This window comes from Macrotis lagotis, chromosome X, assembly GCF_037893015.1.
Source record: "Macrotis lagotis isolate mMagLag1 chromosome X, bilby.v1.9.chrom.fasta, whole genome shotgun sequence".
Taxonomy (NCBI): domain Eukaryota; kingdom Metazoa; phylum Chordata; class Mammalia; order Peramelemorphia; family Peramelidae; genus Macrotis; species Macrotis lagotis.
The window spans coordinates 384,975,468-385,001,322 of record NC_133666.1 but is presented as its reverse complement, the minus strand read 5'-3'; the positions used below and the strand labels follow the sequence as shown (position 1 = coordinate 385,001,322).

Genomic DNA, 25,855 nt, shown 5'->3' with positions numbered 1-25,855 from the left:
AAAAACTGATATCTTATTGTCTGATCTTGCAATCTCTTATACTTTATGCTTCTTCCTTAAAGATATGATTTCTCTCTCATCACATTCAATTTGGATCAATGTATACCATGGAAACAATGTAAGACTGACAAATAGGGGCAGCTAGGTGGCGCAGTGGATAAAGCACCAGCCCTTGGAGTCAGGAGTACCTGGGTTCAAATCCAATCTCAGACACTTAATAATTATCTAGCCATGTGGCCTTGGGCAAGCCACTTAACCCCATTGCCTTGAAAAATCTAAAAACAAAAGACTGACAAATTGCCTTCTGTGGGGGGTCAGGGGAAGGAAGGAAGATCAGGGAAAAAATTGTAAAACAAAATAAATAAAATCTTTTAAAAAATGGTTTTTTAGTGGATAATTGAAAGAAATACTAATTTCAATTAAAAGTTAATTCAAAAAAAGTATGTAAATGTTTCCCCTCCAAGTTTATTTCAAACCCTAAAATCTATCCATGGATCCACTGAAGGTCCATTTAACTCAGGCTAAGAAGTCATACTTAAAGGGAAATGAAGGAAAAGTACAATGAAAAGGGGAAAAAAATCAGGAAAAAGTACTGTATCACAGATTGGTAAATCACAAAATCACACTTGTAAAGAAGAGAGCTGGCTTCTCACAAAGGCAGAATGGCCTCTGCCTATGAGATTTTACTTGAGAGCTTTCCCCTTGTTTAAAACAACCTCTCATTACCTCAAATTCTATAATCCTTGAAATGCCCTATCTTTAGAATTACTTCCCTGGGTAAAAGATTGGTCTCCAAAAGGTTCCTATTAGAATACAAATATGCTTCCTGGGAAGAGATGTCCATAATCATATCCTTTTAGAATTCTTATAGAGATTTGCTAGGGAAAACAGAACACTGAGGTTCTGTTGAACACGAGATTCATAAACTTTTCCAGTTCTAGATCCTATTTTCCTATGTAGACTACTACATATACATGTAGGCTTAAACAATGATAGAGAGATATGCTCAGGTAAAGAAATAGAAAGATGGAGGGCGGCTAGGTGGCATAGTGGATAAAGCACCGGCCCTGGAGTCAGGAGTACCTGGGTTCAAATCTGGTCTCAGACACTTAATAATTACCTAGCTGTGTGGCCTTGGGCAAGCCACTTAACCCTGTTTGCCTTACAAAAGAAAACCTAAAAAAAAAAAAAAAGAAATAGAAAGATGGGAAAAATATATAGTATAATGAAGTACTATCAGAATCAGAAAAGATGGTTAGGCCCCCAAAGAGGAACTTTATTGGGTTTTAAGGATTGTACCAATTACACCAATGAGCTGATATAAGAGGAGATTTGAGAATTAAAACTCATTGCACCTCCACAATTCTGCCTATATTTCTCCTTGAAGAAAATAAATTTTTTTTCTTTTAATTTTTTGGTGCAGATGATAAAAGAACTGATATGGGTATATTATTTAATTATCTTAAATACATGAGGGGAAAGAATACTAGCCCAGAAAATCTGAGTTCAAATCATTCCTCTTAAGATTACTACCTGTGGGGGTGGCTAGGTGGTGCAGTGGATAGAGTACCGGCCCTGGAGTCAGGAGTACCTGAGTTTAAATCCAGCCTCAGACACTTAATAATTACCTAGCTGTGTGGCCTTGGGCAAGCCACTTAACCCCATTGCCTTGCAAAAACTAAAAAAAAAAAAAAAAAAAAAAAAAGATTACTACCTGTGTGACCTTGGACAAATACATTTCTCATGCCTCAATATGTCCATCTTTAAAATGATGCTAGATGGTCCTGTGGATAGAATAGCAGGCTTAGAGTCAAGAGGATCTGAGTTCAAATCCAGCCTCAGACACTTAGAAACTGTGAGACCCTGGGCAAGTAACTGAACTTTTCTGCTTCATTTTCCTCATCAGTTAAATGAGCTGGAGAAAGAAATGAAAACAACTCAAGTTTCTTTGTCAAGGAAACCCTAAAGGGAGTCACAAAAAGTCAACTTCAAATGAACAATAAAATGAGGTGGCTGGATTAGATAATTTCCAAAGTCTTTTCCAGTTCTAGATCCTATTTTCCTATGTAGACTACTACATATACATGTAGGCTTAAACAATGAGAGATGACGTAAAGGAGAAAAATAGAAAAAGAAAAATGTTCATATGAAAATGAAAGGAGAGGGGCGGCTAGGTGGCGTAGTGGATAAAGCACTGGCCTTGGAGTCAGGAGTACCTGGGTTCAAATCCGGCCTCAGACACTTAATAATCACCTAGCTGTGTGGCCTTGGGCAAGCCACTTAACCCCATCTGCCTTGCCAAAAAAAAAAAACCTTAAAAGAAAATGAAAGGAGAAATCCCTTGATATTGGGGAAATCATCATATTAAGACCATTTGGTTCAGACAGAAAAAAGAGGCTTAAACTATGACTACTCACATTTATAATTGATCTGATATGTGTTGATTTGGGATAACAGAAGAAAAAGCAGAAGCTGGTCACTGCTACAGCAGTAGATTAAAAGGTACTTACCATCTGTAAGGTCCTTAATAGATTTGTTGATCTTGTCTTTAGTTTCTTCCAGTTTATCCTTAAAGTCAACAGTTTCCATTTCATTTGCATAGGGCCTTTTGGTGGCACTAACAAATTCCTGAAAAAAATGTAAGTTTTACAATATAAACTCATTATACATTACTTAAAAGAGAAAATAAAGCCTTGACATATCACACACAACTGTAGTCATTCTACTACATTTTATACAACTCTGAAAAATTTTCTTTGCCTATTACCTCATTGTGGCATGGAAGTATCTCTAAGTCTCTGGAAAATATGGTAATATAGCTTATGTTGTTACAGGCCATACACAAAAGCTCAACACCAAAAGACTGAGCACCAGGCACCTCATCAAACTGCCAACTAAGGAGTGAAGAGCTTGAGATCAACTATGTGTGCAAAAAATTTTCTCATCCCTGGTAACACAAATCTTTTGAAGTACTAAGGAATAATTCCAAAGATTTTTTTCCCAAATGCTGTAACACTGTATATTTTGAAGAAGAAAAGAAAGAGAAGAAAAGAGGAAGAGAAATTAAAAAAGGAGTAGGGAGGGAAGGAAGAAAAGGTAGTATAGAAGAAAAAAAGAGGGAAAGATGACAGAGAAGAAGAAAACATCAAGGAAAGAGAGGATATGGAGGCAAGATGGAAAAGGAGGAGGGGAAGAAGATAAAGGAGAATGAGGTTAAAAAAGTAAAAGGAGGAAGGGAAGAAGTCAGAAGAAAAGAGGAGAAAAGGGAGGCAAAAAGAAAGAAGATTAGAAAGGGGGGAAGGTGGAGTGGAAGAAACAAGGTAAAAAAGAGGAAGAAAAAAATTGGGAAAAGGAAGAGAATTAACAATTTATATGTACAAGTCAATGGATTTTCTACACAAGAATCAGAATTATTAACGAAACATGCAAATATTACACAACCAAAGCTAGCTGGAAAATAAATGGCAAAAACCAAGTTCCATGAATTTGATCCAAATGATTCATAGGCTTGCAAGGTAACAGTATACCTATGACATAGATCAATCACTTTCCTCCAATTACTATTAAAAGCCTTATGCAATATTATACCAGCTTAATAGTAACTACTATAGTGGTTGCCTACAAAGTTTATAGTTTATAATGTGTCACTTTAATTGCAGCTCTCAAAATGACTTCCACTAAAGTCAGTGGCAACCACTCCTATCTCCACCCCCAAGGGGGAAGGAACAAGTATGTACTTATCACTTTCTATGTTCCAGGAACCAACCCAAATGCTTTACAACTAACTAGAACATAAGGAAATTTCATCCATATCTTAAAGATGGATTCTAACCCTCAAGAAAAAAACATATTTTATGCATCATCCAGTATGTTTAGGCATTAATATGTTGCAATGAAATAAAGCCTGTATAAATATTACTTTAGAGCACAGGTTGGCAAACTAAGGGAGCTAAGTGGCACAGAAGTTAGAGTCCTAAAATCAAGAAGTTGTTTACTTGTTTCTGACTCTGCGATCCCCATTTGCAGTTTTCTTGGCAAAAAAATATTAGAGTGGTTTTCCATTTCCTTCTTTAGTTTATTTTACAGATGAGGAAACTGAGACAAACAGGGTTAAGCCCAGGGTCATACAGCTATTAAGTTTCTAAGGTCAAATTTGAACTCAGATCTTCCTGAGTCCAGGCCTGTTGCTCTGAGACTCCACCTAGCTGCCCAACATTTGAAATTACCTGAACCTTAAGAATGGATATCTTTCTTATTTGCTGCCAAAAGCAGTAAAATTATGCTAGATTATTTAGTTTAGAGACCTGTTTGTCAAATTTAGGATGCTTGAGCTCCCCAGTACTTTGGTGGAAAAAAGAACATTCGATAAGGGAATTACTGAAATTCAGCAATTTTTCTGCCCATCCCATTCAGAATTGATTTTCATTGAAGCTAAAATGATACTACTGAAGTTCATTTAAGATTGGACTAGCCAGTGATATCTCTGATTCCTGACTACTGAAATCTATACTCTGATATAATTGTTCTTTACTGGTAGCAAGGAATTATCCCCTCATCAAACAACAACAACAAAAAAAAACACGGTGTGTAGTCAAAGTGAAGAGAGATGAGGGGATTATATAGATATTTGAAGCAAACTGCTAATGAGGAAGAAGTGGGCTTAACTATGAACATTGATTAATTTAACTAGAATTTGTCTGGTTCTCCAGTTGTTTTTGCCAGTACGACTGTAGACTAGGAGTGAGATGGAACCATGTTGGAGATACAATGTACAAGAGGAACAAATGATCTTCTACTAATTGAACCCTAGTCTCTTAGAATTAAATTAAAAAAATAATAATCCACTATGATAACAAATACTAAATTTGAATCATTCTAACAAAAGCTTCTTCATAGTACTGTCTATTGAAATAAATCTAGGGGAAGAACTATATGCAAAAATTTTATATAAATGTGCAGGTAAAAAGATAAAAGGGAAGGAGATTTTATCTCCTGTTACATTGAATGAATAAATGAATGAATGAATGATCAGAGAGCATTAGGTCAGAAAGTGGGGTTTTAAATGGCTGCTATGCCATCCAAAGCTAGACTGAAAATTATCACAAGGTGATGCAATGGACTGAGTACCAGATCTGGAGTCAGGAAGATTCATCTTTCTGAGTTCAAATATCACATCAGATATTTACTAGCTAGGTGACCCTGCACAAGTCACTTTACCCAGTTTGTCTCGGTATCCTCATCTGTAAAATGATCTGGAGAAGAAAATAGCAAAACTGCTCCAGCATCTTTGCCAAGAAAATCCCAAATGGAGTCCCAAAGAATCAGACACAACTGAAAGCAGTTGAACAAAATGCTTATTGACAGCTCAGTCAATCATGGACAGAAATTTTTTAAATGCTAAAAGATGATATGTATATCCTTCTCAGCTTAGTATCATAGATTTGGAAATGGAAGAGAGAGACCTATGAAGTCATGTAAACTAATCTCATTTTATAGAATATAAATGACTTGTCCAAGGTCAAAAATTAAGAGGCAGAACTGAGATTAGAACCCCAATTCTCTAATTCCAAATCCAATACTCCTCACACTGAACCACTCTATGATTTAATACAATGAGAGTATAAGAGTACATAGTGGAATCGACTGCTCTGCAAATTTGGGACAGCAGCAATTATTGCTTTTTATTAAGTGAATCCCTAGTCACTGCATAAACATTTTTTTTTTAGGTTTTTGCAAGGCAAATGGGGTTAAGTGGCTTGCCCAAGGCCACACAGCTAGGTAATTATTAAGTGTCTGAGACGGGATTTGAACCCAGGTACTCCTGACTCCAGGGCCGGTGCTTTATCCACTACCCACCTAGCCACCCCCACTGCATAAATAATTAAGGAGACTGTCAGGTGAGGCTCAGGTGTCCCCAAATGCCCTAGGAACCCCAAATGTCCCAATGAGACTACAATGATTTTTACAGCTCTAAAAGTGTAAAAGGAAACATATGCTAAGTTTAAAAAAAAACTTACCACACATGGATTTAGAGATTTATCTACGTAGAGTCGTTTGATTAGTTTCAGAGAGTAGAAAGAACTAAGTTTGTTTACATCAGAGGTCACTGTTTGAAACCCGAAAGGTACATCTTTGACATTTTCAAAGTGAAGGACCTGTGAACAAAAAGAAGAGTCTGCTTAATGGAAACCATCGATCTTTTCTGTCACTGTTGAACAGCTCAATTCAACCTTCATTTATAAAGTGCTGGCCAAGTTCAATGTCCTGTATTAAGCACTGAATGGGGAAAGTGCTTTGGGGAAGGGGCCAAGATACAAATCTCATGACCCATAGTTCCTGACTTCACAAACTATGTAGTTTAATAAAGGAATATGGTACATGTGTAAAAAACTGTACTCCCTTTTCTTGGTTCTGGGCAGTTTGGTGATATAGCAGATGAAGTGGAGTCAGGAAGACTCATCTTCCTGACTTCAAATCTAGTTTCAGAAACTTACTAGCTATGGCCCCAGTTTCCTCATGTGTAAAATGAACTGGAGAAGGAAAAGGCAAACCAATCCAGTCTATCTGCCAAAAAAAACCCAAATAAAGTCACAAAAGGTCAGACATGACTGAAAAATGAATAACAATAGAACTCTCTTGGTTAATTGAGTTGGGAATGATTCTCTTAATGTTAACACTGGATGATTTTCAAATATGATTACGTTTCAAACTCCCTCAAAGATGAAACTTGGATCATCATTTGAAGAAACAATTATTTCATGAAAATAACAATATTTAATGATAATAAATGACATTTATATGGCATCTTAAAGTTTCTAAAATACATACATCATCTCACTTAGACTTGAAAAAACTCAATAAATAGAGTATGATAGATATTATTAGGGTCATATTGTAGATGAGGAAGCTGATGCTAAGAAAAGTTGTGACTTGCCTTGAGTCATAAAGCTAGTAATAAGCAGATCTGGCTTTGTACTGAGAACTTCTTAAGTCTGAGTGTAATATATAGCACGCTATAACACCCCTGAGAAATACGAACCTCAGACAGCGAAGGGGGCAGAGTCTAGGTTAGAAGGCAGAGCAAGAGGAAGCTTTTACTGCTACCCCCCAGGACTTTAAGAAAAATTCATTTCTTTGAGGGGGAAAAAGATTTATGGATAAGGTACAACCAAGGAAATAATTTAGTAAGAATTTGTTTCAATCCTTTTTGACTCTTGTCTGACTCTTTGTGACTTCATTTGGGATTTTATTGGCAAAGATACTAGAGTGGCTTGCCATTTCTTTCTCCAGCTCATTTTATAGATGAGGAAACTGAGGCAAGCAGGGTAAAGTGACTTGCCCAGGGTGACACAGCTAGTACATGTCTATGACCAAATTTGATCTCAAGAAGATAAATCTTCCTGCCTTTTTGTCCAGCACTCTATCCACTGTGCCACCTTGTTGCCCCATAATATGATATATAATAATAAGATATAATAAGAATAGCTAACATTCATATAGTGTTTATTATGTGCCAGGCACTTTACAATTTTTATTTTACTTTATCCTTTAAAAGAACTTGTTCCTACTGATCTACCAACTGATCAACCTTGGTTCTGCAACTTACTACTGTGGGCAAGGCACTTAAAACTCTCTGGGCATAGAGGTCCCAACCAACTCTAAATCTATGACCCTTTCATTTTTTAAAATCTCCTAGGGACCTCCCTTCTCCTCCAGTTTGTTCTTTAGAGACATGAGCTATAGGAAACTTGGCAAGGGAATTGTATCCTTTCAGCCTCTAAATGCTTTATTATTATTATTATTATTATTATTATTATTATTATTTTCATTTGATCCTCATAACAACCTTGTGAGGAATTTTATAGAAGAGAAAACTAAGGCAGAGGTCAGTGATATGCCAAAGTCACACAGCTCATGAATGTCTGAGACTGGATTTGAACTCAGGTCTTCCTGATTCCAGGTCTGGAGCTCTATCCATTGTGCCACCTCACCTCCATAGTTTGCCAACTCATGAAGTAATTTACAAGTGTTTCATTTCAATGCAACATATAATACATGATCCATACAATAGCTTTTTTTCTTGATGTTTTTGAATGTAAAAGTCTATCTTTAGGATCTAAGTTTCCTTAGCTTCTAGTTTAGTTGTTAAGCATTTAGCAAATTTTTTCAAATGCAGTAAGTGTTTGATAAATGCACACATACAAGGCAGTGGGATTTTTTAGAAAGCAAGCTTTTGGTTGGAGTCTCTACCTATTTACTTGTAGCAACAAGTGCTAGGTTGTTTTGCAATTATTCAAAAAAAGAGAACCCTCATAATGAAAAGAACAGATAAGCAGAGAGAGTAATAATCCTATGGGAGAACAAGAATGTTGCTCTGAATTGTTCTAGAATTGGTCTGTAGGAAAAAATGAATTTCATAAATCATCTACCATTCCACCTCAAGTCCAACCCTCTAAGATCCTCTATAATCTAAATTCCACTCAGCCTTGTCCACCTTGTCTAATCCTGTTCTTCTCTATCTGATGTCTGTTTCCTGCAGCTTTTTTTCACTCCCTTTTGGTCACACCCTATGCAATTCCACCTTCATTTTCTTCCCCATCTTGTCTATATTACCTATCATTTCTTACAATACCTTTGATGGAATCATATGTTTAAGAGTTAGAAAGATTATCATAGATTATCTAATACAACCGATTATTTACAGATAGGGAAACTGAGACTGAGAGTTTCTTGCCCAAGGTCACTCAAGTAGTAAATACCAGGTTTGACCTGAAGTTTTTCTGACTCTATACCCAGAATTTCTTTCACCACACTGAGCTGCACAAATTCTGCTCATCCTTCAGGTTCTGGGCTCAAGTTCCATTTTCTCTATAAAGCCTTCTTCAGTCTTTCCAGCCCCTCCCCCCTGAACTCTTACTGAACTTATTTTTAATGCTCCAGATTAACAACTAAAAATCTTCTGTTTCCTGTAGTTTTTTTTCCCCAAACTGAGTCTAAGAACTACTCTTATAAACTTTCTGTATCTCATCCATTGTATAAATCTAATGGCAGTGCATAAATCAGAATCAGAATGTTCAAGCTAAGTTGTAAGAGATCATTAAGTCCAACCTTCTCAGTGGAGTAGGCTGAGACTCTAAGAAGCTAATGGCTTATATTGTTCAGTTATTTTAGTTGTATCCAATTCTTCATGATTCCATTTGGGATTAGATGAGGAAAGTAAAGCAAATCAGATTAAATGATTTTTCCAGAGTAACTCATCAAATAAGGACATATGTGAATTCACATCTTCCTGTGAAGGTACTGTTCCACTTAGCTTCCATACATGGCTTACTCAAAATAAAATTTAGTGACTAATGATAGTATCGAAATATCCTGATAGAATAAAAAAGAATCCTGGATTTGGACCTGATTTGAATCTCACCTCTGCCCTTTGAGTATATTATTTTACCATCCTGGGCTTTATTTTTTTCATCTGAAAGATGAAGGGGTTGGATGAAAGAACCCATAAAGTTGCTTTGAGCTCCTAATTCCTAAAATTCAATGAAGCTGATTCTCTGACTCCTAGTATCATCACACCACAAAGCCTTGATGCTACATATAACCACTCAATAAATATTGACTAATTGACTGGTGAGTTGACATAATGAAAGCACTTCATTCATCCTTTCAGTCCTTACTTTAACTCTCCACAGAGTTCCCCTAAGCCTCAGAGAGGGTGTCCCAGAAAAGTATTTCAGTTTCTTTATGAGTTGCTGCAATCTGGCAGTCCCTCCAAAATCTGATGGATATTAAATCCTACATTTGTACTCCTGATTTGAATCATCAAATGTTCTCTCTAGTACAAGCTAATCTAAATCTAAAGTGCATGTTACATATAAAGTGAAGACCGTTTTCTCATGTAAATGAGACACTATATCATGCTCTGTTTAAAACCAACACCATCTGACAATGAAAAGTCACATTGCCACAGTGTTCCCAGCTCTCATAGATTTGATGGATGACAAGATCACTGAGTGGAAGGGGTATGGAGGGACACATCCCCTCATGTTCCCCTATGTTGCTGTTAAAGTGCAATGTAAATATTATCATTATTGATGATAATAATAATAATAATAATAGCACTTTAGTAATGGAAGCATTGAAATATAATAATCAACTCATTATTAATTTTGTGCTTTAAGGAAATAAAGGTTCCTTGCCAGGGATAACCCTCGGGGAAAGGGATTAATTCAGAGGCCAAGGTCATCTACTGCATTCCTGACCATCACTAGTCATCTCGATTTTTGTCAAGATGACCAGACTCCAATGGCTCTGAAGAAGAAAATGAGACTGATGACTGAAACTGTGCCTCACTTAAATTCTAGTTCACCTAGTCAAGACATTACCATTGTAAGGACATTACCATTTTTGAGGATAAAAGATGAACACCAAACAATTCTTCTTTTAAAAAAAGAACTGGACTTAAGGGAGGGTTGGGAAGATACAGATGTGGGAAGGGCTATCCTCTTAACCTTCTATTGCTAGATCTTGCATAGAGATCTTCTTGGTGGGGGGGGAAGTGTTATTGAACTACAAAATCATTAGCAGAGTAATGCTAGATTATAAGGAATTTCATTTGATGACAAAAAGCAAATGAAGATGTGAATAAAGATAATAAATAGCTTAGAAATACACTCCATGGAAATAAACACTGAGTGGTAAAGACTTGAGCGAAATAAAGATTTGAAAACTTTCCTGAATTTACCACCAATAACATCCCCATTAGCACCAAGAAGCTTTTACTAGATCTAATACTTTATTGGATATGATCAAAACTGTACTAACTAAAGGAAAATAATAATATTTTTGCATTTGCATAGTACCTGGAGGAAGCTCTCCAGTATATTGGATGTACCCCCTGTGGCCAAGGTATGGGATGATATAATTAGTCTACTTGAATGGGGCATAATATGTATAACCTGAGGTGACATCCAAATGGATGAGATCACACATCCACAGAGGCACAATACTTCTCAAAGTGTTTTCATGCATTATGTTATTTGACCCTTACCACATGCCCTATGAAACTGCAGGAATAGGAACCATCTTCTCCATTTTATAGATTAGAAAACTGCATTGAAGAGAGATTAAGTGATGCAATGAAATTACTGGCAAAGCTTGTACTAGAATCCAGTTTTAAAGAATTTAGGGATCTTTCTACTATAATGCCTTATATAAATACTTATGGAACTCCAATGGTCTGAATCACATAGAGACTAACAGGACTTATTTTAAAATAGCAGAGTAAATTCCACAAAATCATGCAATTTAGTTGCAGAAATTGCCTGTTCAACATGAGAAAGTAGGTGTGAAGAAAATTGGCTATGCCTTAATTCCTGCAGTAATACTATGCTAAATTCCTCCCACTTCCTCCCCCTCCAGATATTGTACAAGGAAAAATAAATATTACTAATTCTTAAAAATGAAAAAAAAAGAATTCAAAGCTCACCTTTCCAATTTCATTTGCTGTATCACCTTTGGTGCCTACTTGAGCCAAGGACAGGGAAGCAGAAAGACATATTGGAGAGAAAAGAACATTGCTTGTTGATTCTCTGCCACACAGTTGTTTGAAAAAGTCAACTGCAAAAGCTGAATTTGCCAATCGTAGAGCATCCATTGTTTGCCTAAGACAAAAAAATTAAAGAGAAATATTACATTCATATAATCACTTGGCATCTCAGAGTGGGGAGGTCCCTCTGAAGCATCTTAATACAATAAGAATCTAATCTACAACAAAGGAGATAATCCAAAACATCCATGGTCAAAAAATAGGGTGGCCAAGGGAAGGGGACACATAGGATCCTCCTAGCAAGAAAAGCTAAGTGATTATTTTCAAAGAAGAATCATTCTTTAAAATGTTGGTGTTTAAAGTATTTCTGATTTGTACTACTTCAGTACCTTAATGATTCTGCCTTCTATAATTAATTTTAGCAAGCATGATGGCACACATCTATAGAGTAAGGAAACTGAGGTTGGCAGATACTTGACTGGAGTTTTAGGTTACAATGAGCTATGCCAATCAGGTGTCCACACTAAATTTGCCTCTGTATAGTGAGCATCCAAGAAGGGAGGGGCAAATTGTCCCAGGTCAGTCAGTCAAGGTTTGGGTACCCCCCCCCGAATAATGTTTTAAAATGTATAAAATAAAATAAACAGGACTACGAAGGAAAACTATTCTGCATCCAAAGAAGGAACTAATAAATAGAAGTGTGTATAAAATGATTTTACATATTTGTAAATTATGTTTGCATGATTATAATTTTATTTACATGTATATTTGTGACTAATTATAGCCATAGGGCAAGGGAAGAATGGAAAGAGATGAAGAAGAAAAACATGTTCTTTATAACTCTCTTATACATTTAAAAGGGATAGCAAGATGTACATAATAGGTTTTTAGTTTCATATGTGATCTTTTTAAAAATTACTATGTTACAGAAATGCTTGTTTATTCCACAAATTAATAAAAAAATAAAGAAATATAATTATCAGGGCAGCTAGGTGGTGAGGTGGATAGAGCACCAGCCCTAGAGTCAGGAGTACCTGAGTACAAATCCAGCCTCAAATACTTAATAATTAATTACCTAGCTGTGTAGCCTTGGGCAAGCTACTTAATCCCATTGCCTTGCAAAAAACTAAATATATATATATATATATATATATATATATATATATATATATATATATACACATATATGTATGTATATATACATATATGTATATACATATATATATATACAAATATATGTGTGTGTGTGTGTATAATAGAGAGAGAGAGAGAGAGAGAGAGAGAGAGAGAGTTATCAAAATACTTCTTTAAAAACAAATTTACAGATCCTTGAAATTTATAGATGGAAATCCCATGGATGGATCCCAAGTTAAGAGCATCTATCCTAAATGGTTCCTGAATCTAAATTTTGACCAATTCATTCATAATTATCATTCATAAAGAAAGGTCACGCAAATCATGGAAGTATATTCATTCAGTTTCATTCAAATAAATGAGAGTTTAATATAAAAGTAACATATTATGTCATGGAACACTATTGTTCTATTAGAAACCAGGAGGAATAGGATTTCAGGGAAGCCTGGAGGGATTTGCATGAACTGATGCTGAGTGAGATGAGCAGAACCAGAAAAACACTGTGCACCCTAGCAGCAACATGGGGGTGATGTTCAACCTCGAAGGACTTGCTCATTCCATCAGTGCAACAATCGGGAACAATTTTGGGCTGTCTGCAAAGGAGAGTGCCATCTGTATCCAGATAAGGAGCTGTGGAGTTTGAACAAAGTGCAAGGACTATTTCATTTAATTTAGGAAAAAAACAGATATCTTATTGTCTGATCTTGTTACCTCTTAGACTTCTCTTCTTTAAGGATATGATTTCTCTCTCATCACACCCAATTTGAATCAAGGTACAACATGGAAACAAAGTAAAGACTGACAGAGTGCTTTCCGGGGGGGGGGGGGGGAGTAAGATGGGGGGGGGGGAATTGTAAAACTCAAATAATATCTTTAATAAAAATAAATTTTAAAAAAGAAGTAATATATTTATAAAAAATTCACAATTTACAGATTGTCTATGGCAAAGATATATTATTCTAATAATAAATCTTTAAGAAAGGCACAGGTTTTGAGTTTGGTCCTGTTCTCTACTAACTATATGAGTTTGAAACCTCATTAACCTCTATAAAATTTTTCCTCATTTATAAAACAGAGGGGTTGGATTAACCACACTCTATTAGAGTCACACTCTAATATCCCTTCCCATTCTAAATCCCATGATCCTATGATCCATCTGATAAATATGGGATGTTTTTCATGGAACATAGTGAATAATGACAAGCATAACACAAAGTTATCACAAAATTTAGAGATCTTGAGTAAGAGACAATTTTATAAAAAGGTTTCCCAAAAATCTCTCAATCTGAAAAAGTTGTTCAGAGGAAAGAGATAGTTCCATTGACAGTATTAAAGTTTTCCAATGTAAGCATCCTCTCCTAGACATGCTGTCATCTTCTTCCTACTATTCTCCATATCATTAGATTAAAGAAACAGGAATGTAGCCAAATATCCTTAGTGCTGGCTCCCATTCAGAATTATCATTGGAAGTGGGGAACCTAAAGGAGGACCAGAGCATCTCCAGTTCTTTTAGGATTTCTTTTGCCCTACTAGCAAATCACATGGCCCCCACTCAAAGGAATTTTACCAGCCATTAGAAAAGTAAAATTCTGAAAGAAATAACTCATTGGAAAAAAATTAACTTACATTCTGTCTTTGAATCTGTATTGCTTTTTTCACCTTCATAAAAGAGAAAATTCAACTATGATTTATTTGAGTTCCTGCTATGGCTACAACATTAGTTTTTGTGAATTTCCAAGTCTAGGCTCAAAGTACATCAATAAATTTTTTTCTCTATATTAAAATAGTTTAATAGGAAAAAAAAGCACCCTCTGCTTCTCATCATTTTTAAAACAAGTGCATGTTTTAAAGACCAGGGAGGTTCACAAATGGATGTGTTCTGTATGACTCATAATTTCATTTAACTTATTTGACATTAGTAAATTGATAAAAAAAAAAAGGGGGGGGGTTGAGAGTATGCCAAACAGCAAATTATCATTAAAGTTAAAGCCCATGACATTCTTTTCTACTAATGAAAAGTGAATTACAAAAGTGGAAAATTCCATATACTATCAGTGAAAATTAGTAGTATACATTTTGTTTAACTCTTTTGGAGAGATTTCTTTGGATGCTTATCATATGGAAGTGACTACTGTGTAAAAACAAAATGCATCAATATTTCCTTTTAAAAGAAAGCACCAAACATAAAATAAAGGGCAGGAATCTCCAACCAGTAGCTCCGGATAAAGCAATAAATTTAAAGTTTTATCTGTTGGGTTTTCAAGCAGTGACCAGTCAACTCCACCCTACTACACTCCACCCCACCTCAAAGATTCACAGTGGGAAGGTAAACATTGCTGACCTTGGCACCCTCCCCCCTTCACTCCACTTAACAGTCAGCAATTCCTCCTTCTACCTCACCCTGAAAAGGCATTATTATCAGTCACTCATCTCAAGTCTTTAAGAAATTGAGTAGGTCCAAAAACGTTTTTTAAAAGATTGAGGGTTCTTATTATAGGGCTATCTCAAATACTCAAATGGATCCCACCATCTCTAATATTCAGGAGTTGGCATCAATTCTGGTCACAATGCATCAATAGCTGCCCATTTTGTGATATGTTTGCCCATATCATCCTAAAAGATTATCTCAAGAAATGTCTCATGTAATGCTAGAGGTCTTTCTTACTTTGTCCCAACATCCCAACAACACCTGCAGAGAACCCTAGTTGAGGGACATAAAGGATAAAAATCTACACACACACACACACACACACACACACACACACACACACACACATACACACAATTTTCATTTTTAACTATTTTCTCTTGCATTATTGAAGCCCTTCCAAATCTGAAAATAGCAGTTTCTCTAATATGAAATGGTAAATAACCAAACTGGTTTTAAAAATTAATGTTTAGCAATGCAACTGACTAATAAATAATTCTCACATGTCTTTTTTGTGTTGTTCCCTTGGGAACTTAAAGTGGATGTAATTGCATCATCAATAGTAAGGTCTCATTTAAAAAATATATTTTTTCTTTCTATGGAAAGGAATGCTCTGATTTTTTGGAATAATGATGAGGGCATTTTAATGCAAAGCTTCTCTAGGGCAATATTGCTCCATGAGAGCATTTGGATACAATGACCTAAACCTGTAAAAAAGAAAAATTAACTTTATTTCCTCTCATGTATCCCAGGTATTATCCATTCTCAAAAACATTTTGCAATGCATTTAACCAGAATGACACTATATGAATAAAGACTCTCATGGCTTTTAAGGCAATTCATGACATAATTTAATTAATACTGTGTGTCAATTAAAGACTCAAAGCTAAGAGCTTAAATTTAAGTCAATGCATACCTCACTAAAGATGATGTATCAGAGGAAGGGCTTTCCCCCTAACAACCAACCTTTCCATTGAAAATGTTTCATCCTGTTAGATAGGAATGACCATGCATGAGTCACATATGAGATCAGACCTCTTCAATATGGTAACCTCTGCATTTCCCATAAAATTCTTCTTTGTGTTTTGAGAAGGTCATTTCAACCATTAACATTTGATGCACAAATTAAACAGCCTTCCTGAGCACTCCCTTCTAACACTGGAAATCATTCAACCCAATCTTATTGCATTTTGACTGAAGACATAGCCCTGGGTTTGGTGCTGGGGAGACAAAGACAAAAATAAAACACCCCTTGTCCTCAGAAACGTGCAGTCTATTAATAATAAATGTAATCAAAAGTTTCAATGCAGTAGAAGACAAAAGAAACAAATACCATGCCTAAAGGAAACATGGCTGAGTGGACAGCATAGGATCTGTAATCAAGATCAGGTTGATTCTGTCCTCAGACACTTATTAGCCTGAGAAAGTCATTTAACCACTCTTCATCTCAGTTTCATTGGTTAAGTGGGGATAATGAAAGGATCTACTTCAAAAATTATTGTTAATGTCAAATGAGATAATATACATAAGACATTTTTCAAACCTTAAAATGCTACATAGATATTAGCTATACAAATTCAAATAAACTCAACTAGGCTCTTGTGATTTGATGCAGTTTTTAAAAATAATATTTTATTTTTCCCAATTACATGCGAAAACAATTTTTGTTTCTATATATTTTTCAGTGCTATGACTCTATAATCAAATTAACTGTTATTTGGATTATGATAACTAATCACACATGGTATTTAGAATGATCTGCCCAGTAATTGGCCCTAAGTGATTGATAATAATGAGTTCAGTACTATATTCACATAGGGTCTAAGTTAACACAAGGTTTTCCAGTGGTCTCAGTCAATGACACAATAGCACAACAAAGTCACTTTACTCATATTGTCAGCACCATTAACAGCACATCAATTTCCTAGAAAAACAATTATCATTTATAAAAAGGAATATGGCAATCAATGATGGTGAATAGAAAAGCTGAAATGTTTCCTTCTATATAATATAGTAGCACAGTGTTTTTATCACTTCCATTCGAAGTGCTTTATGTCGACAATGTTGGGGCTTCCAGTTAGTTACTTCCTGGCTTCTGACAAGTTTTTCCTTTATTTGTTTTCTTTTGCAATCTTACTTTTTAAAAAAAAATTTTCATATTTTTTTAAATATAATTCTAGGGAGTCCATACCTTTCACTAACTGCAAAGGAGTTCATAAGCCACAAAAGCTTCAGATGGCATCCATAGGTTTCTTCGTAAAATTTCAAGTTTATATGTCTCAGAGAATGTGCTCTACATCTCTATTAATCATGCTGACTTTCAGAAACTACATTCCTTCCCCACCCTCTGGATATCTCCAGGCTTGATTTCTTCTCCTCCTTCCAGTTTTATTTTTTAAATTGTCTTTCCGCATTAGAAGGTAAGCTCCTTGAGGGCAAGGACTGCCCTGCTTGTTTTTACTTTCATGACCATCATTTAGTATAGCTCCTAGAATAGAGAGAGTACTTAAGAAATGCTTTATCTATTTATCTTCCACAGTAAGATTGAGTAATATAAATCTAATTTTAAGAGATAGTACCAATCTTATAAATTACTTCATGGAATCAAAACTTTTTAGAAGTAGAAAGGATTTTTTTAGTTCTAAAGAACCTATAATTTTGTAAAACCACCTTACTTTACAGGCAAAGAAACTGAAGCCTAGAGATATACAGACTCATAGTTTTAGAAACAGAAGGAATCCCTGAATATCACCAAGAGGTTCCTAATCTTTTTTAGCCCATGAACTCCATTGGCAGTCTGATGAAGATTATAGCCCCCTTCTTATAATATCTTTTAAAGATTTTTTAATTTATTTTATTTTTATTTATAGAATAAAACAAGCATTTCCATAACAAAATAATTTTTAAAAAGATGATTCCCAGTACAGTGGATAGAGCATTGATGCTGGAGTCAGGAGTACTTGAGTTCAAATCTGGCCTCAGACACTTAATAACTACCTAGCAGTGTGGCCTTGGGCAAGCCACTTAACCCCATTGCCTTGCAAAAACTAAAAAAAAAAAAAAAACCCTAAAAAAAGATGATTGCCTCGAAACTGCAAATCTGTTTTGTACAATTTGCTATTCCTTTAACTATTATAAAATTATCATATAAATTTATTTTTCCTTCCCTCCCCCACCCACTATCATTAGACACAACTATTTATATATCTGTATATGCTTATGTATATCTTAAATGCACAAAATTAAAAGTCATAGGATGACAAAGGAAACATATAATGAAACAGGTATTAAAAATATTTAAAAAGCAAGTTCATGGTTTCCAGGTCACAAACTCTGCATCACACAATTAGTCAAAAGACATAGAAAAGACTAGAACCTCAACCTCCTGTTTGCCCAAACAGTAGCTCTTTCCATTACTCTACTCTTCCTGCTCAGCTCCTTTCTTGATAACAATGACATAATTAGAGGCTCAATTTTTTGAGAGAGCTTTTTCTAAATATTTGATGTCTTTATGTATCCAATATTATTTCCTTAGGAAGAGAAATAGACTTCTGGCATCACTATTTTTATGTAGGGGATATAATATTATAGTGAATCCCTATATGTGACAATTTTTAAAATCAAAAGAAAATTAAAATTAGTGCTACAAATGATGAAGAGAACCAGAAAGAAATAAGCAAATCTAAGGGAACTAATTTTCTTGTTCTGATTTTTCTTACTCAAAGGCTATTTATTAAATAACTTGCAGTGTTGAAAGGACATTGGCGATTATCTAGTCTGATTTTGTTTTGACAGGTGAGAATTCCCCAGATCACAGTGGCAAGATAGAACCTGCATATCCTGTCTGTCAATTCAGAGTAAGTTCCCATATACCACAATGCCTTTTTCAGTCATTCATGTGGTGGATCCATCGGCAAGGTATTTGTTGAATCATGTCATCACTGTCTCTAAAGTTTTTGTTTGTTGGATCTTTCAATGATCTTTTGTCACAGTCTATTATTATCCTACATTGAAGCCCTCCTGGCAGAAGAACCTCTTCCAGGGTTCAAAAGGATTGTTATTTATTGCTAATATATGCATAGGAGTTCATTTGCTTCTCCTAGGCTAGGTTAAAAAAATAGCAGATTCCTTGACATCCAATCAAACCTCTCCTAGCAATTCTAAGATTAAAGCAATCCTACCAGCTGTGTAGAACCTCATAACTTTATGTTCTGACACTGATGTCTAGTACCTCATCAATCCACAAATGTCTAAAAGCATGAGACTGAAAGGCTTACTGCTATCAAGGCAAAATAAGATATTTCATTCAGTCTTGAACTCCAATTCATTCTACATATTCTTCTTGTGAACGTATTTCATATACTACCCATATTCATAACTCAAGATCTTGACTGTACTTCCTGTTGACTTATTGAAAAGATGCATCCAATGTGTATTCAAGCAAAGATGAGCAGAAAAATTAAAGAAAAAGAAAATTAGTGCCCTGATATTTGCTTATTTCTTTCTGGTTCTCTTCATCATTTGTGGTACTAACTCTTTAATTTTCTTTTGATTATAAAAATTGTCACATATAGGGATTCACTATAATATTATATCTCCCACATCTATCCCCTCTCCTCACAATTCTCATGGCTATCATCCTAGTTCATGTTCTCATTACTTGAGGGGGAAGGGGGGTATTAGGATATCAATCAGGGTGTCAGAAGAAGTGATATAAAAACACTCCAAGGTCTCTCTAAAGAACATTGGAAGACATGAGAGACACTGCTGAGGGGACTGTCCAACATGGTGTTCCACCATCAAGGAAGATGCTGTATTCTATGAACAAAGCAGAATAAAAATAGCTAAAAACAAAAAAGAAACAAACAAAAAACTAAGAAACACAGATTTAGCAAAATCTCCAACCTGAATGATCATTCAGATTATATGTGCATAATTTAAGGTAGAGCCTCCAGAATTTGTCAGTTGGGCACACTATACATTGACCCCAACATAGTGATGTCATTGAGCTTGAACAAACAAACTTGGAGGTTGTTGGTAGGCTGTTGCCATAGCCTGCCTCTCCACCCTTCTCCACCTCTTCTCCAAGCCAGTCTCCACTTGGCTGCCAGATTAATCTACCTAATGTACATCCCTAATCACATCACATTGTTCAATGCTTAGTTACTGAAAGGCTGGCCTTCAGTGTCCTCTAAAATCTGGCTTCAATCCATCTTTCTAATCATACCCATACAGTTTCCATACACATCCCCTATATTCCTGCCAAAATGAACAACTCACTGTCCCTTGAACACCTTGGATTCATCTGGCTATATACAATTGCTTACACTATTCTTTAGTCTAGGAAAGTCCCATTTCTCAATCCAGTCTATTGAAATTCTATTCATGATTGAGTTCAAATGAGCTTCTAATGAAGTCTTCTCTGATCCCAACCAGTACTTTGTAGTTGTAGTTCCCATTTTATGCTTTTATGGAATTCTCTTTTTTTTTCATTTTATCTATTTGTGTCTTAGCTACCTTACTGGATTGTAAGCTTTTTAAGGATTAAAACCATATTCTTAATTTTCTTTACTCTGCTCAACCTAGCATAACTCTTTAATAGTAGATGCTTCATAAATGATGAATGAATGAATAAATGAATAAATGATATTTGTCAATAATACATAATACTATCTTCTAACAAATTTGCATCTACTCTAATTAGCTTTTTAGTGACTTGATTTTAGTTTTCCAAATCAGTTTGCTCACTTTTACAACTGCCCTCCATGCCAGGTCTGCCAATTTTTCTTATGTTAGAAAAATTAAGCCATCAATACTATTCAAGGAAAGAAATGCAGCAGTCAGGAAAGATGACCAGGTATATAGCCTTTCAAAGGTCTGACTGAAAGCATTTGCAACCATAAACCTAGAAAAGCAAAGTTCAAATTGAGCTATTGTAGACAATTTGTTCTCCTAATCAATCATGGAATATTTCATAAGTGAAAACTATGTTTCCAACAAGTAGACAGAAATGAAATAGTCTCTACCCTCAAGGAGCTAACATTCTATCTGGGGGACAACATATTTCAATGTACACAAAATATAAAGAAGTAATCTGGAAGAGACTGTTAACTGGAGGAGGGGATCTGAAAAAAAATGATGTGGGCCTTCTACAAGTGAAGAAACACAGAAATAAAATAAAACAATTTTGCCTTATAATAAATAACCACATATATATTAATTTTTTTCTTTTTTATTCATATTGATTTAGAGTTAAATTATATGGGAAAGCACATTTTAAAATGTATTCTACTTTATTCCAATACAATGTCTTAGAAATTCCTGTTATAAAGAACTCAGATCAGTTTAATTTGTATCTTATATAACTAGTTATATTTTTGAGAACCTGCTATGTTCAAGATATTATTATTATTATAAACAGTGATGATACAAAGAGAAAGAAAAAACTAGGGGCAGCTAGGTGGCACAGTGGATAAAGCACCAGCCCTGGAGTCAGGAGGACCTGGGTTCAAATCCGGTCTCAGTCACTTAATAATTACCTAGCTGTGTGGCCTTGGGCAAGCCACTTAATCCCCCCCCCAAAAAAAAAAAATTTCTCTCTCATCACACTCAATTTGGATCAATGTACAACATGGAAACAAAGTAAAGACTGACAGATTGCTTTCCTGGCGGGTGGAGGGAAGTAAGATTGGGAGAAAAATTGTAAAACTCAAAACTCAAATAAAATCTTAAAAAAAAAAAAAAAAGAAATGTGATTTGAGTTCAGCCAAACCAAATCAAATAGATCCATAAAACACCTAACAGAGAACTTCTGACTTTTAAGAGTTCTGTACAAAAAGCAAACACCCAGAGCCAGAATGAAGGATAGAAATCTTTGAAGTCTCTTAAATAACAGAAAATTTAGAAATTCATAATTTGGTTTTTGCATGTTTAATTTCTCTTGCTCTGCTAGAATAATTTAAAGCACCATTTACTATTGTTCTATCACCACCAGCAATGCTGCTTAGATGGCAACCCTTTCCCAATGACTAGAATTTATTGCAGAGCAAGCAGCAGGAATCCTTGAAAGACTGAAATGGTTACTTTCAAAATATAACCAAGTCAGAAACACAGAAGAGCATTTTCTGTTGAGAATTCTTAATTTGGATTAAGCAAACCCATAGGACAAGTCCTCTGCCTCTCCACCCACAAGGAAATTACTCAGCATCTGTAATAAGGCTGGGAACTGGCATAGTCTTCACAAGATCAGAGCTCAGTTAGTTTTGAGACCCGCCCAACCTGATTCAAACTTGCTTAGTTAAAGTAAGTAGGCATTAAAAGAAAAAAAAAATCTGGAAATACTAGTACTTAGAGAACTCAGTATATGTGAGATCACTGTGGGGGCAGCTAGGTGGTGCAGTGGATAGAGCACTGGCCCTGGAGTCAGGACAAGTTCAAATGCAGCCTCAGACACTTAATAATTGCCTAGCTGTGTGACCTTGGACAAGTCACTTAACCCCATTGCCTTAAATAAATAAAAAAATTAAAAAAAGAAAAGATCACTGTGGGTGTAGCAGTTAGGTAGAAAGATCCAGTAAATTATCTAATTCATTTGCCAATGGCAAAGTAAATTGGTACAACAAATTAACCTCTCCAATTTCATGGAGTCTAAGCCATGGCAAGATAGCTTCTATCATTTCTTCATTTCACCCCATTCTTCTTAGTCCCAATATTCTCAACCATCTAAAAATTCTTTGGGCCTAAATTTCCTTATAAAAACTGAAAGTGTTAGATTAAATTATATACCTCTCTATAAATAATATATATTATATCTTTGTGTGCATATATATGTATAATATAAATCAAAAATCCTTGCCTACTCAAGTCTATGATTCCATGAAGCCATGATAGCCTTGTGCCAAGTTACTTTTCACCATGGTTAGGATGTAACTGCAATGATTATGGGAGAGTATGATGTCTTGTTGCCAATGAGAAAAGCACTAAATACTGCAATAAGAGGGACTCATGAGACCCCCTTTCCCCATGAGAGAAAATCCACCTCTTTAGAACAATAAGCCAACATTTGTGTAACACTTTAAAGTTTGCAAATTACTTTACAAATATTATCTCATTTGACCCTCACAATAACCCTTCGAGGTTGGTACTGTAATTTTCTCCATCTTACAGTTGAAGAAACAGAGGCAGACTGAGGTGAAATTATTTTCCTAGAGTCACATATCTGGTAAGTGAGGTCACATTTGAACTCAGGTCTTCCTGATTCCAGGCCCAGAGATTTTGCTACTGTACTACCTAACGCCCCTTTTACAGTTATACCTGTGGGACCCAGGACCTCCATTTCCTCATGTGTATGTGATCTCTGGGGACCCTTCCAGATTTAGATTTAATTCTATGTTCCCTGAAAGAAACAAACTGAAAATAATGATTTTGCTGATCACAAATTAATGACTTTATTCAAGTTAAAAAAAAAAAACTTGAGTTTAATGTGTTGAATTTTGTTGCTTTGGTATATCCATGACTTCACTATCACATCTCCTATCACATCTACAACTTAACAACCTCTCTCCATGAATCCTACAATCTTCTGGTCGTTTTCTAGTATACATTTTCCCAGAAATGAGATCAAATGAGATAGTATGGGCAAAGTATTTTGCAAATTTTAAAGTAATAAATAAATGTTAGATATTATAAAGCATTAATAATGTTAATGTTAAGTCTCCATAAATTATCCGCCCATGCACTAGAAAGCTTCCTCTGTTTTTTCCCCCCATATTTAGGATAAAAGTGTATTATATCAATAAAGTTAAATCCCATTTAAGCAGTACCTGCTAATAAGACTGAGCAAGTCATTACAGTGTTTCCCTTGTAATTAGCAAATTAAGAAGTTAAAAAAACTTGCTTACTTTTAAGGATACACACCCTTTCTGAAACTGATAAGAAAAATAAATGAAGGCTTTAATAAAACAGATCAAAGCCTAACCATGTGAATTCCAAAATAGATTCAGAGAACAATCAGAATATTGGGAAAACCACTTCTTCCTTCATGACCTGAAGAGGTCATCTCTATGTTTCTTCCTTGTATGGTTAAATCTGATTTCAATCCCAAAAGGAGCACTCCCCATTCAAGGTGGGAATAGTAAAATAGGCTGCCTGGCTCATACGGAAACAGAGTGATGGATAGGAAACCAACATTCCTAAGAACTTGCCATTGCATTGTTTGCAAAGCTTCTCTCTCTTATTACTCAAAATTATTATTTTCTTTTAAGATTTCAGAAGTTGAGAAGGAAAGTCTACCCATGTCCCTCCCATCCCCTTACCTTGCTATGCAGTAATCCTGGGGAATAACAATGGTAAAAGAAATTTAAAGAATCGAGCAGAGAAACTGGGTGTTGAGGCAATGCCTTTCCGAAGAGAAAGAGCCAGTTAGCTCACCTGAGGCCTGATGCCACTCCCACTGTAACCACTCCTAATTTGCACTCTCTGTGTCCCTCCCCTCCCACCTGCTTTCTCTTCTTACTCATTCACCTTGGCAACTTTTCCAAAATTGAAAAAAAAAAAATGATTCAGTCTAAAGTTGCTGTTGTCTGCAGAGCTTCCAAAATTTAACAACATGCTACAGCAAGGAGGGGATGTGGAAAGCTTGGGACATTAATGCACTGTTGGTGGGGGTGTGAACCAGTCTAACCATTCTTGAGAACAGTCTGGAACTAAGCCTAAAAGACTATCGAATGTACATAACCTTGGATCCTGCAATACCACTACTAGGTCTGTATCTCAGAGATTTTTTAAAAAAAGAAAAAGGATCTATATGTACAAAAACTATTTAAAGCAATTTTTTGTAGTAACAAAGAATTGGAAATTGAGGGGCTGCCCAATAATTGAAGAATGTTTGAGGAAGTAGTTGTATATCATTGTGGTAGAATAATATTGTGCTATAAGAAATGAAGAGCAGGATGGTTTCAGTAAAAACCTGAAAATACTTTTATGAACTCATACAAAGTGAAGTGAGAAGAACCAGAAGAACATTGTACACAATAATAACAATGTAAGAATTATCACCTATAAAAGACTACGAAAGCTACTTTGATCAAGAAAACGATGTAAGACAATTGCAAAAGATCCCTGATGAAAAATAGTATCCACCTCCAGAGAGAGAATTGATGAACTCTGAATGCTGATTGAAGAAATTTTTTCTTACTTTCTTGATTTTTATTGTCTTATTTTGTTTGTTTTCTTTTGCAGCATGAAAACATGGAAATGTGTTTGGCATGACACCATATGTATAATCAAAAACTCAAAGTACTTGTCTTCTAAAAGGTAGGATAGAAGGGATAGAGAGAACTTAAAATTCAAAAATTTTTAAATGATTACTAAAAATTATTTTATATGTATTTGGAAAATGTTTGATGAAATTTTTTAAAACACATGTTCCAACAAGAAACGACTGTCTGTGAAAGTTTGACTCTCTCTCTCTCTCTCTCTCACACACACACACACACACACACACACACACAGTATCAGTCTACAAGGGGGAAAGAAATTGGGTAAAGAGGAGAGAAGGAGCCAGAAATCTCAAAGTAGATTCTCTTTTCGTTTTATGGCTACAATTAGAAAGACCTATAGAGATAATAAATACCTGTAAAATCACATAATATTTATAAAATCACCTTAACACATAGTAGACTCATAATAAATACTCTTTCCTTTCCTCTTCCCTCCTGCCCATCCCCATCCCTTTGCAAATCACA

General features: G+C 35.3%; 1 protein-coding gene across 1 annotated transcript in view; it reads right to left on the bottom strand.

Moving 5' to 3' along the window:
• The window catches only part of SERPINB5 (serpin family B member 5), a 32,846-nt gene extending 8,313 nt beyond the window's left edge, over window positions 1-24,533 (bottom strand). Inside the window, exons 1-4 of the mRNA XM_074200945.1 lie at window positions 24,425-24,533; window positions 11,489-11,663; window positions 6,018-6,155; window positions 2,511-2,628 (exon numbers count right to left, since the gene is read on the bottom strand). Of these exons, the coding sequence (XP_074057046.1) occupies window positions 2,511-2,628; window positions 6,018-6,155; window positions 11,489-11,656 (424 nt within the window). The 5' untranslated portion in view covers window positions 11,657-11,663; window positions 24,425-24,533. The remainder of the gene's footprint in view (window positions 1-2,510; window positions 2,629-6,017; window positions 6,156-11,488; window positions 11,664-24,424) is intronic.
• Window positions 24,534-25,855: the final 1,322 nt, after the last annotated feature.